This window comes from Micromesistius poutassou (genome assembly GCF_964030765.1).
Source record: "Micromesistius poutassou genome assembly, chromosome: 9".
In the NCBI taxonomy this organism is placed as follows: domain Eukaryota; kingdom Metazoa; phylum Chordata; class Actinopteri; order Gadiformes; family Gadidae; genus Micromesistius; species Micromesistius poutassou.
In genome coordinates, this window is record NC_140279.1 from 15,722,717 (window position 1) to 15,738,356 (window position 15,640).

At 41.2% G+C, this 15,640-nt stretch overlaps 1 protein-coding gene across 1 annotated transcript; it reads left to right on the plus strand.

Moving 5' to 3' along the window:
- Nucleotides 1-8,462: 8,462 nt before the first annotated feature.
- On the plus strand, nucleotides 8,463-15,623 carry LOC311353106 (glomulin-like; the record flags this gene model as incomplete). Its single annotated transcript, XM_084472934.1, has 14 exons — nucleotides 8,463-8,501; nucleotides 9,542-9,620; nucleotides 11,814-12,052; nucleotides 12,583-12,752; nucleotides 12,896-12,949; nucleotides 13,039-13,069; nucleotides 13,258-13,347; nucleotides 13,714-13,787; nucleotides 13,877-13,961; nucleotides 14,212-14,321; nucleotides 14,667-14,730; nucleotides 14,817-14,952; nucleotides 15,255-15,349; nucleotides 15,528-15,623. 14 exons carry the CDS (start codon nucleotides 8,463-8,465, stop codon nucleotides 15,621-15,623), a joined length of 1,362 nt encoding a protein of 453 aa, XP_084329060.1.
- Nucleotides 15,624-15,640: the final 17 nt, after the last annotated feature.

The following is a 15,640-nucleotide window of genomic DNA, read 5'->3' on the forward strand; positions in this document are numbered from 1 at the left end:
ATAAGATTAGCTTTTTTCCGAGCAATACAAACAAAAATCTTTCTCCATATTTCTATTGTCTGCGCTGTTAACTAAACGACTAAACTAATGATAACCTGATGCAACTATTTAAAAAATGAAAGTCTCCCGCCCTGGTCTTGCTTGATCCCCTGAATAAAGACGGTCCGTCCTTTATTGTGCGTTGCGTGTTTTCCATTTGAAAACCTCAAACCCATGACGCTTCAAATGTGTTTACTCTAGATTCTCGCCTTCAGGCTATTTGCTCGGTATTTCGAGACTACGTTTTGCTTTGTTAATGCAACTAAATCAGGCTACTCCTACAATGGTAGCACACAATTAAATAGCCATATGAATATAACTGAAGTAGCCTACTTGGATATTAGTTTAGGCTACTCTACACTATCACAAAGCCCATAGCATATGCTATGATTCCCTAAAATAAGCTTTCAAGATAAATCTCGGCGGTGCGCCTTGCAGCCCAATGTTCACATGAGCCATTAGGCCCTGCCAGATTTGAGTGTGGCCGTGGAGTTGTGAAGCATTACTCCACTGCCCAAAGGCATATGAAATATGAATAGAAACTGGCTCAATCGATTCGAGTGGGTGAGTAATCAGAGCATTGCAGTCTCAATCTCAAATCCAAGCCTAGGCCACTGCTTCACCCCGATGAGAGAAACGCCTTTTTCCAGACACGCGTTTAGCCGCAGCCTGTGAGTGAATTAAGTTTTCCTGACATATCTGGCATAGTTGTGCAATTAAATTCGACTTCCAGGTTTAGTGGTTTTGGATAGTTTATTATTAATCAGAAATAACATGAATTATGAAGCACAAATTTTAGAGGCAGACTTAAATGAAGTTCTTTGCATCTTCAAGAACTTTAGCAAAGACCCGATCTGTAGGCTACTAAATGTCTATTCTATTGAGATGTATTTACTTTCATATTATTGTTCTCACAAGACACAGGATTGTGACCCTTTATTTTTTTTTAAATAGACGTATAATGGCATTACCAATGTTCACAGTATTGCTTTGTTACAAGACCAAAGGCCAACATTTCTATTTTTTCTTTTTGCAAATGCAACCAACAGCCAAAGCCACAAAACTATAAAACCTGATAAATCTCATCCATGCCTTGCTTACAGGTCTTATTCCCATCCTGCCAATAATGAATGAATGCCACTGTAAACACATATCATCTCCATGCCCAGGGCTCCAGGACTCCAGGGCGTCTGGTGAGAAAAAGATGGGCAGGATAAGGAGAGGACGGTGGTGGATTATTGTCTTGGAGAGCGTAGTGTGTACGGTCATAATAGTGCAGCGGTTGCTCTCAGTCCTGTTCAGCAGATCTCACACAGGTCTGGCAGGTTGGGCCGAGGACTCTCACAGATTTCCATAGCAAAGCTGATTTAAATCTGCCGTGATGACGACTGAGGTGGGAGAAGGTGACGGGTGGATGAGTACTACAGGTGACGTTTCCAAGTGTGTCTGTTATCAACAAACAGGCAATTATGCAATTATTCAACCCCTTTTTCAGTGTGGAGTTGTGTATGCTTCATTTAGGAAATATCAAGATGAATGAGAGCTAGAGTGAGAGAGAAACAAGAGAGATGGAGGGAGAAGTTTGCTCCACGCCTGTCCTTTCCCCCCCGGTGGCCAGGTAAGATAGCTGGCCACCGCGCGCACGGGACAGCAGCAGTAGCTCGTGTAGGACAGGGTTCTTTTGTTGCAAGCCCTTATTCATTATTCACCTGATCTGAAAAATAGACTCCACGCTAACCGCACAGCTGTCATCGGGCAGCAAGGCACCGCCACAAATTATTAATGACGCTGGTGGAGAAGAAAGGAGAATGGGCGAAAAATAATAAACAGGAGACGCCGGCAAAGCAGGTGACAGGCTGCGAGTGCCCTGTCACCCTCTCGTGCTATAGCCGGGCTCCTCACTTGGCTGGCAGTGCCTGCAGACTTTTAGACCCACCGTAAAACGGTTGTGCCGCACACACAGTTGTGGCACAACAAGTACCACCGATGTGTGCAGGCTTCCAAACAAATATAAAACAGATTATTCCTAATTGAGCATTGCTTCTCTAAGATGACCTTAACCATCCAAGCTCACTCTAAATCTCAGCCTTGATTAACATTTTTGGAACATGTAGTGGTACTGTTATGCTAATTGACCAAATCCAAATGAAGGATTATTGTTCTCAAGCAACACAATTATGGAGTATTCTATTAGTATTAGTTTTGCTCAGGATAACATAACATGAGATCTATAGTTGTATTACAAGGCAGTGAGGTGGAGTTGCCTCTGCTGAGGGCCCTCTGGCTCTTCCCCAGTCCTGGTTATGATGGCATGTCCCCTGGCTACCATCACAGACTGACACCCCGGGGAGCCAGTCCAGCGACCAAGGTGTTTATCTGTGCGTGTATGTGTGTGTGTGTGTGTGTGTGTGTGTGTGTGTGTGTGTGTGTGTGTGTGTGCGTGTTTGTAGATACCCCTGAGGGGATCGGTTTATTTATATATTTATACCAAAGCCTGTCTAAGCCCATAAACGTGACCACACACCTACACCCACAAACACTCACACGCACGCACACACACAGAAGGACAAATGAGAGCGGACATTTTAGCTCTGTCCATCCCTGAAAGCTTTCCATTAGGCTGGTTGTGCTCGGAAGGTCTGGGGCCCTGAACAGCATGAGGCCGATAGGGGCCAAGCAGCACACAGCCGATAAAAGCAAAGGGGGTGGGGACGCTAGTGTCGGCTCATTTAAAGACATATTTACACGGTTCATTAAGCATTACATATCACTTCACCGTTTAGATGTGAGCTTTCACCCACTGGAACAAAGACGCCGGTCTGCTGTACAGAGCTAGATTCCTCTGCTCGCCACACCGCATCAGGGCATGTTTGTTTGTTTGTTTGTTTGTTTGTAAACAAAACACATACTGGATGAAGCAATATTCTATTCTGTAGGTGTATCAATAAAAACGTAATAGTGTTTTTACGTTTTGTTTGATATACTTACCGAATATAACATTGCTTCAGCCAGTATGTGTTTTGTTAGAATAGTTTGAGCGTCATCTCTGCCTTATAAAACATGAATACTGAGTGACATTAAAAGGATACACTTGGGTTAAAAGGGTTGATAACAAAGTAGTTCTGTTGAGGTATGTAAGGGACGAGCAGGATCGCGCTACACACTTTTAAAGCGGGTTTGACAGCCATGTGATTGTTAGAAGAAGGTAAAGGAAGCAGTTTGCCGCATGAACGATTCATTGTTTACCTAACAAACAAATACAGTGAAATACATGCTTTAAAAAAATCTAAATACAGTTATACCGTTACTCGACTGTGTGTTGAATCATTATCTTACTGTAACAATAAACATTGAAATGATGATGCATTTATTTACAAAAAATATAAGATTTAACACACTTTAATACTTCAATGGTTTTGTCTCGAAACGACAAAACCACTGAAGCAATTTCATTTCGATACCACTTTCTTGAAAGCTGACACATTGGAAAACACGTGTAATTCCCTAAGCAAGCATTTGCATGTTATGCATGTTGTCATAATGGACGTAACACCTCTTCCCCTTGTCTACATAAACCTGCTTAGCATTCAAGAGCAAACATGGCAAGGCAAGATATTGCTTTGTGAAAGTCATCCTCCTTACCAGGACTGATTGCAGCTATAAATCTATCTAAAAAATTCATAAGATCCATTTCACAAATGACCAAGCCAAGCGTGCGTCTATACACCCCAACAGCACAAAAAGAGAGAGAGAGAGAGAGAGAGAGAGAGAGAGAGAGAGAGAGAGAGAGAGAGAGAGAGAGAGAGAGAGAGAGAGAGAGAGAGAGAGAGAGTGCAGGACGCAGAAAAGCTACAAGGCAAAGCCGGGCACAGGAGAACACGTACAAAACGACAAAGATTTATTCTCAGCCATGATCAAATATTAATGGTGAGGCATTCAAGTAAAGTTACTTTTTGTGTTCTGATTTAATGAATGATTTGTGCGGTGGCGGAGCCAGGAGGCACAGATGTTGAGTTTGCTGAAGCCTGTGCTAATGCCCTTTCAGAGGTCGTGTGGTCATGCGTCAGGCTGCAGCAGGATCAAGGAAACGTTGGGATGCTGGGCAGCGATATGCTGGAGTCGTGGGGACTTTAACACAGGGCAGAGAGATGGCGGCGGAGACACACTGGAGTTGTGGGGACCTTAAGACAAGGCAGAGATAGACTGGGCAGACATGTACTTGAGTCATGGCAGCTTTAACATAGGGCAGAGATTCAATTGATTTGATTGTCTTCAAGTAGAGCTGATGCTTATCCAACCATATAGGTACAGGTGAGAGTTACCAAACCTAAGTAATCTGTTACAGGTCAGAGTTACCAAACCTGAGTAATGTGGTACAGGTGAGAGTTGCAAAACCTAAGCATTGTGTTACAGGTAAAAGTTACCTAACCATTGTGGTAAGGTCAATAACATCCCTCTGGGATCAATAAAGTCCTCTGTATCGATACTTGGTAAAATCGGGTCTTACCTAACCATTCTGGCACAAGTGAGGGTTACCTAACTATTATGGTACAGGTAACCAAACTATACCATGCTAGTACAGCTGAGGGTTACCTAACCAATGTGGCACAGGTGAACCCGGCCTTATCTGCACCTGAGCTCTTTGTGAGTGAAGGATTGATCCTGAGTGAAAGGAAATGTATCCGGGCGATGCTGTGACTGCCTCATTCCCCCTCTGGCAGACTCTGAAACTTTAATGACCACAAGGAGAATCTGATCCACTATCCTTAGCCACCGTATCTATCTTGAATCTCAAAGCTTTGTATATATCTGCAATATCATGCAATATCCACATCCCTTTATAATTGGTTTCTATGAAGGGAGTGTGGATCAGCTGTTGCTAAGTAAATAACATGAATTGTGGCCTATAATGCACTGATATAATATATAATATAATAAAAAAGGGAAGTAAACAAAATAAAATAAGTAATGGAGGAATAGACATTGGGCTGCAGTCAGCCTGCCAAATACCAGAATGTGAGTAAAAGTTCAACACAATTGAGGTCGGAGGCACAATTGATCTGGGAGAGAGTCGTGAGCGGGAAGGAAGTGCATCTTGTGGCAAGTAAAATAAGCATTTTAACACTTGACCGAACACCAAGACAGGATGAAGGGAGTTAAAAAAAGAAGAAGGCTAAAAGCCTCCATCACTTCCAGCAAGACATTGGTACCCCAAACACGGTGTGTCAGCATCTCTAAACAGCGGCGGGGGAGCGGCGTGACAAAATCGCTTTGACAGCCAGCTCACATGTAACATCTCCTGCTCGCCCACCTCGGGGAGTTGCCGGGCAGTTTTGCTCCATTGCCGGGGGAAACCAAGCCTCGTGTGCGATCTCAGAAAGGCGCTGGCCTGCGAGTGTTGCGCGCCACATTGCACGCCACTTATTGATCCCAGTCAGACAGGGTGTCAGTCCCAGGCCTTCAGCTCCAGCAGCTTCGAGTCTGCGTCTGTTCGAGGCAACTGCTCGCTGTGTAGCCCTATTGATTGGTGGACAACCCGACACTGGTAATTGTCATCAAAATGCCGATGTACAAATGGCCGAGCAGGCCGGTGAAGACGGAAGGGTCCGGGGAAGCTATGGATTATCTGGGGTGGTCCACAAGACTTATGTTGTTCTCTGGAGGAGATGTGAGGTGTCTTGACATGTTCCTCTCTGGCCCGAGAGCTTCCGACTCATACAACACTGGTGGATAAACAGCATCACAGCATGCTGAAAGACAACACACACACAGTGTTCCCTGAACACAATTCCCCCCCCCCACTAACTACCCCTCGTGTGCTACAGGGTTGTAAGCCTCTACAAAAAGGGGCCACGGTCAACATTTTCCCCTGTGTGACCTAGCCCTCCATTAGCTCCCAGTTTGCCAGTGTCTCTCTCCTCAATGCGGGTCATGTCAGACCTATTATTTTAGGACATTCTGTTAATTTGTCCGCTGAATATTCCACGTTTAATATTTAAAGACCTATAGCTCTAAATGTGTATTTTATTGTGATGAAACATAATTATCGGGAAGTCTTACCTTTTTGCTCTTGTAACAATTGTACTGTCCACACCCAGTAACTTCAGTATTATTTCAAAATAATAGACTTGGTCTTGGACTTAAAAGCAGCCTGTGAATTCATGAAAGGGTAAAAACACATGGAAAATACGTTTGCGAGAACCAACAAGCAATCACAAACTCAAATCTGGATGGTATAAACCAAGAGCTCTCTTATCTTTTAAAAATCAAGTGCATCAGACCAAACTCTGAAAACCTCACTTGATATGGGGCCCCAGGGAGCGGCCCTTACCAGAGCAGTTTTCCTTGACAAGGCCACGTATGCCTGGGGAGGTATTTGGCAGACAGGAGAGGCAGCAGCAGTGGTCTGTAGGGCCCCTAGGGGCCCGGCGGGGTAAATAGTACTCTGGAAGCCGTATGCTCTCTAAGAGGTCACCAAGGAAATACAGGAGAGGAAAGGGGAAGCCTTTAGCCTGTTCTCACAGGACAACAATCTGTTAGTATACCAGTCCACTACATAAATACTACATTATCCTTAAAGGTGCCCCCGCACAGGACCTTGCCCGTTCAGCTGATATGAATTCAACAGAACATGTAAAAGCAGGTTGCAGGTTGTGAGTGAGAGGCTAGTATACATTAAATGTTGTTGTTTTTTATGGTAAATGGAAAGAATAAGCTTGAATAGCACTACTTAATATAGTAAAAAAAATAGTAAAAAATATTTTTGCTTATCTATGACATTTTATGCTAATGAAATATCATGAAAAGATGGTACATTTTCTAAATCTGAATCTCTCCAATTGAATATGTCATAACTTTGATACAACAGAATTAACACCAACAACCTAAGCCTCATCATGGAAAAATGGACAATTGCAACAACAAATACAAAAAGAAATACAACATATAAACAAAATAATGAGGAGCCAGAGAAGGAATCCAGTTACACTTATTGTTTTCCTGTCATTGAGTAGATGAATTATAAATGGATATGTGATAGCAGAAGGCTCCCCACATGCTTTAAGATAGCCAAGTGGCTAGCACACAAAGTAGCAGTAAACACTATACTGGCTGACAATTACACCTGTCAAACATCAACCACTATATTAACTAATGGAAATGATAATGAAGGTAAGGTGACAGATGGCTCCAGACGAAGTATAAGCTAAGCCTAATCTCTAATGTGAAACCACAGACAGTGTGTAATATTTGATATGTCGAGACTTTGGCGTCTTAATAACTCTATTGGGTCTCTCAATTACTTAAGTCCTAGAGAGTGTGTAGATTTGTTCATAGCTAGATGCTGCTCTATTCTTGACAGGTGATCAGCCATTTTTCCTATGGCAGTGATTATGTCTACATCGGGACGGCTGTGGTCACATGTTATTTACTCCCATATTCCTAAAGCCAGGGGCGACAACACAGACCTCACCAGCAGCCCATTAAACAGGCCAGAACCAGGGACAAACACAGAGCTGCATGCTGGTGTGGTCACTCTATTTACACTATAGTGCCTCTTTTGTGCAATGCTTTCAACGCACTGCAATAAGTAGAGTAAACCCAAGCAGCAGATGTTGGCTAAATCCTGCCCTTCAAACAGGCTCCTGTCTCCATTTATCTCAAATCAGGGCTTGAGCCACCTCTTTCTGAAGCCAGTTAGATGGAGAAGGATGTCTGTGATTGTCACTCTATTGTTATAATACACAAACACAGAGGACAGAGGGGACGCGGTCTCCTTTGAAGTCTTTGTGATCATATAGAGAGGTAATTTCCACTAAACAATCAGGGATAGGCTCCCTTTATCCATACGTATGCCTTCATAATATACGTTCAAATTAATTACATTAGGCTTGTGATGAATTCTTTGACAGTCATTCAGATTTATTTACCGTTTGATTCTTCACATCATAATAACTGCCACCTTTTCCCCTAAAATGAAAGTATTTTTTTTAGGCAAAAGGTATATGCTGTTATTGTCATTCTCAATACTACTGTTATTGTCCATTAAACAGATCTCCAGAACCCCATGAGTATGTGCTTCATTAGGCCAAACCAAGACATGTAACAGATTTGTTCCCGAGTGCTTCTTCATTACAGGGTAGACTAGCATTCTAGGTCCTTCAAGACTGTTCTTCAGTGACCACACTGTGGTCGTTGCCTTTAATCCTATTACGTCTCAAGCACAAAGAGAGTTAAGAGGTTTACGTTGGGGATGCGACAGACCAGCTCTCTGTTGTCTTAAGCAGAGCGTTGTATTCAGCCAGATAGTAGGACTGCCACTGGTTTGTCTGGTGCATGTCACCTTCCTCTTTGGACAAGGTAACCTTAAACCCCAACAATCAAGAGAAATCATTGCCAGTGGCCCCACCATGGAGACACCAACGATGTCCGTGGATCAGATCAGTGATGTCATCCAGAAATGGGTGAGTCGTCAACCAGACAAGGGCTTTTGTGTGGGCTGTCAGCTAGGACAATCTCACTGACAACCGCTATGGAGCATGTAAGGCACTGGGCCCAGGCGGTGATACGGTTTTAACCCTATAATAGCTAGCCTATATACCACATGTTGTTTACTGCCTGTCGCCACAGACAGACATAACTTCCAGTCAAATTGATATGTGTATAGCAAGTAGTCACAGTTACAGTCTCAAAGAGCTTAGGAATCTAAGCTCTTGTCAGGGTATGGAAAAAATCTGCAACTCAACAAATTAACACGTTCCATTTAAAACTATATTCCACAAAAGCTAATACAATAGACAATGAAATGTGAGTATTAATCAAATGTATACATATGTTTTAACCTTTATTTAACCAGTGAGACTCATTGAGATTCAGATTGACTTGGTCAAATTGACCTACAAACAGGGTTACATACATACGATTACGGCATGGTAACAGAGAGTCAACAAAAAAAAGAACTATAGGTCCTCATACAGCAACCTCTAGTATAGGCATAAAACTAAAAATCCATTCATCCATTCATCAATAGGTTTGAGAAATAAAATCCTTCAGTTTCAAGGCCTCCTGCAGAGAAATCAATGTTTTTAGCAGCACACTTAAAACAAGGAATTGATATTGATAGTTATTTCTTGAGAAAGAAGGCTGTAAGGCCTTAAGTTATTTTCAGTAAATACCCAGGTAAGGAGGAGCCAGTCTAAGGTAGTTTTATAATGAAACACTATCAGTGGGCATGCCACTCCACAGCTCTAGCATAAAAGTGCAGTGGTGTGTGAGATATATACAGCCAGTGAGGAAACATAAAGCACAAGGATAGACAGTATCCAGTATCTAATCTTTGGACTGTGGAAAGAAGCAATATAATACAGCAGATCACTATAATCTAGTAATCCAATCTAAATATGGGCCTCAACACAATGGTTCAATATTATACGTTAAACTATTAAATCAAAACAATTATGTTATCTTCAATTTTACAAATGTTTTGTAACCCGTCTTGTTTCAGAGAGATACACCAGATGAAGGTTGGAAGCCAGAAGACATCAAGCTCTTCCTGGACCTCGGATACAGCTGCCTTGCTCAAGGTGATGCTGCACAACTCCTAACATTTCTTCAGGATGTGAGAAACCAGGTAAATCATACACTCTGAACACGTGGTTATGCATTATAAATTGAAATCAAGTTAAATCAATAGATTGAAGATGGTTGGTTTTAGGAATTATCTTCAAAATAGTTTACAGCAGTGATATTTAGTTACAGATTTTGTGTTGGTTAAAGTCATGGCAAGGTCCGGGGTAGAGCCACACATCATGTTGAATAACCACCAGGACATTATAGAGTTCCATCCACTAAACTGAATTCACAATGCTCAGAAATTCACAAGGACAGCTCACACCTGAAGGACAGCTCACACCTGAATAGCTAGAGATGTCAATCGGAGGACTTGGGCAGTGTGAATCTGTTATCACTCCCAAAGGAGACCTCAATGGGGGAAATATAGACAGTGACCTCCTCAGCCAGACAAGCAAGGGAATACAGCAGATCCTGCCTTCATATTCCCTTAAACAGTAGTGCTCTGCCTCCATTGGAGCGGACATCATGTGTAATGGCCTTCTAACCTGAAAGTGTGGGAAGCAAACGGGCAGCTTTGCATTCAAGGTTTACCGCATCACTGATAATCTTTTCCAATATGGCTCTCCTCTGACTCTGTTGTTGTCTCCCCTTCTCAACCACCATATTTGTATTTTATCTCAAACAGTGTTCTGTGCTTCAATTTGTTTTCTATTCCTAAAGCATTAAAAACGGATATTCATATTAACAGGGGCATAACAAGGACCCCAAAAGAACCAGAAGTCTGGAGGCAGGGTCAAGGGCTCAAATAGGGTGACAAATGGGTGAAATCTAGAAAATATGAACAAGAAAGAAACAAGAAATTGTTTGAGGATTGAGGCCATATGGAATATTGCGTAAGAATGATGCATGACAAATAAAGGTAAAAGTGAAAGTGAATGTGGTCTCTTTTAATCAGGAAATTGTCCAATCTATGGGCTGTGGTCTCCTGGCACCTCTTGCAAATGAAATGACTAAAAAGGAGAAGACTCTGGTCCAATGTGAGTTGGCGATGACTCACCTCACCATGGTAGGTAACCAACCATGAACTCTCTGTGGACAGTATACCTACATTTAGATTGACAAACGGGCCTCATTATCTCTTCTTCTTGCGGCTAGACGTGCAGGCCAAATGAGCTCCTGTGTGGTCTGCTGAAATTGATCGACGATCCTGATGCCAGTGTTATTTCAAATACCATCATAGCATTGGCTCCCCATCTTCAAAGAGGTAATGGGAGCGTTCAAAAGACAAGATCACTAGCTTGCAAATCTGTAGTCAACACAGATCTAGTCAGCAGTCAGTAACTCAATTATTTTTGATCTATGCCTTTTGCCTAGATCCTCACCCTCACCCTGAATTATATGTGCCTATTCTGACCTAATACCTATATCTGACGTGGCATGGGAACTCCCCAGCAAGGGTGCGAATTTGGTATGATGATTTGGGGGGACCAAGGTGTTTTTGCTATAACCTGCACTATCACACCAAAGCCAAAGCTGTGCATTTGGCAACAGATTCAACCTCCGTAAATATTGCTTTTATTTTCTATTCATATATTTTTAAATCTTTCTTATCATTGTTATTATTATGATGACGATTCATTATCTTACTTTTGAAAATGTATTTTACTCACACGCTTGGTAAACCAAGAGCAATCGTCTTATTTTGTATCTGTAAATGATTTATTTCTAAATGTATCATTTAGAAATTTGGAGGGGACATGTCCCCCCTCTCCCTCCCCCTCAATTGCGCACATATACCATAGAAATGTATCCATACTTGAAATCCCAGTCAAAGAGATATAGGCAAAGTATTTGCCGCCCCCTGCTGGGAGATAATATTAAACCGAACTAGGGTTCCTTCCTTATCATCTTTATGCCATGACCCCTTAAATATTACATCACCTTGATAACTACCCTCATACAGAGATTATGAAAACATTTCTAAACATAATACACAATATTTTAGCACTCATATACACCTGTATATGTAAAAGGATAAGCTATTATTTTCAATTAAATATTTATATATTATATATATTTTTAATCTTTTTCTAAATGATCTATCAACCATCCAGATTGCATATTCCATGCAAGCCTGTCTCGGCCAGCAATGTACCAACCCCTTCCCATAACAGTGATTCCCCTCCTCTGCGTCTCCTCCAAAGTGCTGCTTCGTATGGGCGTGCGACGAGCTGCCTCTCTGGACTTGGCTCTGTCTTCCATTCAGAAGCAGCTCTCCCGCCTGCCGGTGCCTTACACTAAGCAGCTGGAAGAGTCTGACCAGTTCGGCCTGTGTCGCAGCTGTCGCGCCCTGGCAGACTTTGTCAAGCCCTTCGTGGAGGAAGTGAAGGGAAAGGATGACAAGAAAAGCTCACAATGTCTTGGAGACCAAGAGCTGAATGATGTGCTTCTTAAATTGTGAGTCTCAATCATAGTAGCTTTGAGATCTTCATTTAAAAAAGCAGAAAAAATTCTCGTTATAATAATTTGACCCACACAGTTATGTGAAAAACAAACCAACTAGCAATGCACTGATTGTCCTATACTCTCTTTTTCCTCCAGCTGCATGAGGTGCCTGAGAGAGCCACTATTCCAGGCTCAACTAGACCCCAGCAGAAAGTCAACTCTGTGGTTCTTTGCAGTAGAGATAATGGTTTGCACATTTCATTCACATCAATAGAATAGCATATAAGAGAAGGCTTTACTTCAGTCAAAGTTGACAGCAATAAAGATAGTACATGTAAATGTGGGGATGGAAATAGGGTGTACATAGATGTGTTTAAATTGCAATGTCAACCATTCTCAGCTCTGACCTGGTGGGTTCAATAAGGAAGGTTCACGAGATGCAATAGAAGCACTTTCAGAAACAGGCGAAGCTTCTTTTTTTTTTACATCAAGCACCAGGATAATGGCCCAATGTATCCCTGTTCCCAGGTCATATTGGCATCTCTTCAAAAGCCTTTGGCTGACCTCCTGCTGTACGTATCCAAGAAGAGAAGCATCGTGGTGCAGGAGGCTCAGGAGACTGATGAGTGTAGGGCATCCTTTGCCTATCTGCTCTTTGTCCAGCAAATCGGCATAGACTACTTCCCTGCCGTGTTCAGGTGAAGAATACAAACTAATCGTTATCCGACATGCTAGGAGACAACATATTCAGATCAGCGTGATAATCCATCCCTTGCATATTAATCGGATTACTGTCAAACTTAATTACAATCCATTCATTGATTTATGTTCTTATGTTTAGCCCTACGTTTATACTTCAGTGCAACATGGAATACATTAATCTCCTGCTCAGTAGGCAAGTATCTGTGCAATTCGATCTAAATAGTGTAAATAGTCAAATGAAGGATGTCTTAAAATAATTATTTGTGTCTATTTGTTTGACAGAAAAGACGAATCATACGTACTTAAAGGACTGGTAAGAACACCAAGATATATACTTCTATTCTGTAGCCAATCTAAGCCTATAGGGAGTATCCTTGATCATATTCCTAATCTTCTCCTGAGTACTTGTATTTTACACTCAGTGTAAACAGGAATAAAAGCATTATAACATGGATTAAATTTAAACTAGGTCATTTATGTGCGATCCCTTTTTTCCTCCAGGAATTATATGCCAGAAGCTTGGACAGTGTAGAAGACAGTAGTCTTACAGTGGATCTACTTGAACTGAAGACGTTCTACAGTGTTCAGCAGGTACTAAATACCAGGGAGAAAGTACTGTGGTAAAATCATACTATTTTAATAGTCATCATAGTAATAAAGAGATTGCCTTGGTGAGTCCATGTGTGCTGAATAGCCGTTTGGCCCTGGGCAACGAAAAAATGTGTTTTTTGTTATCTAGGATAGCAAAAACATTTGTTTATTTAATGTCAATGAAATAACAAAATGAAGTCTTGAATACATTGTGTGTGGTTCTGTCACTCTGTTTTTACAGAACTTGCGACAAATTCTCATTGACTGTCCATCGCAACCATTGGTGAGTATGAGAAAGAAGAGAAATCATGAATATTTGATTGTCCTCTGGGAAGATGAGTGAATATAATATTGCTGTTCTCTCAGAGAGAGCGGGGCCTGCTGGTGCTTCAGTACTTCATCAACAAGTTGAATTCACAGGCAAAACACAGATTTTTCAGGTGACATTTAAATTGTTATAAATAACTGTACTATTATGTGTTGATCAATGTATATGCTCTGATGCTTAATGTACTGTTTTTTTGTACAGGTGTATGCTGAAAACCAGCCGGCATCCAGGAATAGAGGGTTACATCATCAAAAACATAAAAAATCAGGTGGAATTTTCAATGAAGGTAAGAGAAAATAAATCTGTGTGCCCACATTTAATTTTACACTTTTGTTTAGTTTCATTAGGCGATAGTGATAGATACTTTATTTAAAATAAATCTTTGGAGATCTTTGAGATTACCACTTTAAAACAAATTGGATATTCTCCACCTGATCATATTCACAGCAAAGGCTAATTCATAACAAACATAGCACCTTCAGTAGATTGCAGCTTGGAAGATATGTATGTGTGTGACCTGATCCTTTCCCTCTTAGCCGGGGAATGAGAACGAATGGTTCTTGGGAGTGGAGTTTATTTACCTACTGGAGCAAGCGCTGAGTTTACCACAGGGTGCTGAGACGTACCTGCTGCAGAACATGGACAGGTGGGTACAAATAGTACTATTCCAGCCATAACAAAGGAAATGAATGCAAACTTTAACTAATGGTTCTCTTACTTCGATGTTACTATTAGATATGCATTCTAGTAGTATCTAGGCATGGACTTCTTCGATCCTTGAGGGTCATATATTTGTCAAATACTGATTATAATTTATAATAACTGAAGATATAGAATATCACAATAAGTGTTCAAGTGAATTTAAAAATATAAACGGCAATTTGCAGAAAATCATAATTTGCCTTTAATTATGTTTTTACTGGTTATCAACGTGTGCATTAAGCATCAGCCAATGATGTACTGATGAACACAAACGTCTTCCTTCATGCAGGGTCATGGAGGGCCTGAATCTGCTACGTTATCTTTTCATCAGAGACAAAGAATGGAAGAGCAAAGTGAGTGACTGGTTAACCACTTCACTGTATTAGCCGTTTGCTCGTATGCTAAACACTTAATGCTAAACCCCTTCCCCTACTGGTAGTCAGGTGTGTGGGAGGAACTGTGCCGAATCAAAGATGACCACCTTAAAATGATGCGCGTTGCCATCACCATGTCAAGAACATATTACATCAATGAAGCAAAGACCCTGCGGGAGGATTACAAACTGAAAGCAAGAGGTAGGAACTTTCTACCCAACTTGTAGTTTCCAACAAAGTAAGACTTCTTATATGCCTCTTTAAATTTAAAGGATGGCCCTTTTTAGCAGTGAGTGAATTTGCACCATGACACATATAGTATATTCCTTTTTACATCTTTTATCATTTTAGGTTTTGTTTTATCCTTAAATGTTTGTACAGTGAATGTATCATTTACCAAATATCAAATTAGTTATTTCCGAATATGATAGTTGTTAGTTTAATACTCTTCATGTGTTACTATGGTACATTAAAAACGTTTCTTATTGTATGTGTTCTTTCAGAGGCTCGGGCTGCAGCTAGATCGACTCAGCTAGTCAAAGGCTTGAACGTGAAGCATGACAAGATGGCTGATATGTCCCCAGAGGTCCAGTACCAGGTACAGTGAATGTCCCCAAAATGTTTGATTTGAATGGCATCAGGCATTAGATCACCTAGTTCAGGGTACAACTGTTTTTCTTATATAATCTACTTTCTACTTTAGTTATTGATGAGGATGAGTCACAAATGTAAACTTTTTTTTGTAAACTTTTTAATCATGGAACATTCTTTTTCAGGTCATCCAGAATGCGTTGGTGACCTTGGACTTAATGGAAAGCCTTATCTTTCGCATTGACGAGATAAAGGATGAGAAGGCCAAGAGTGTAAATTAAAGACTGAAATAGTGAGC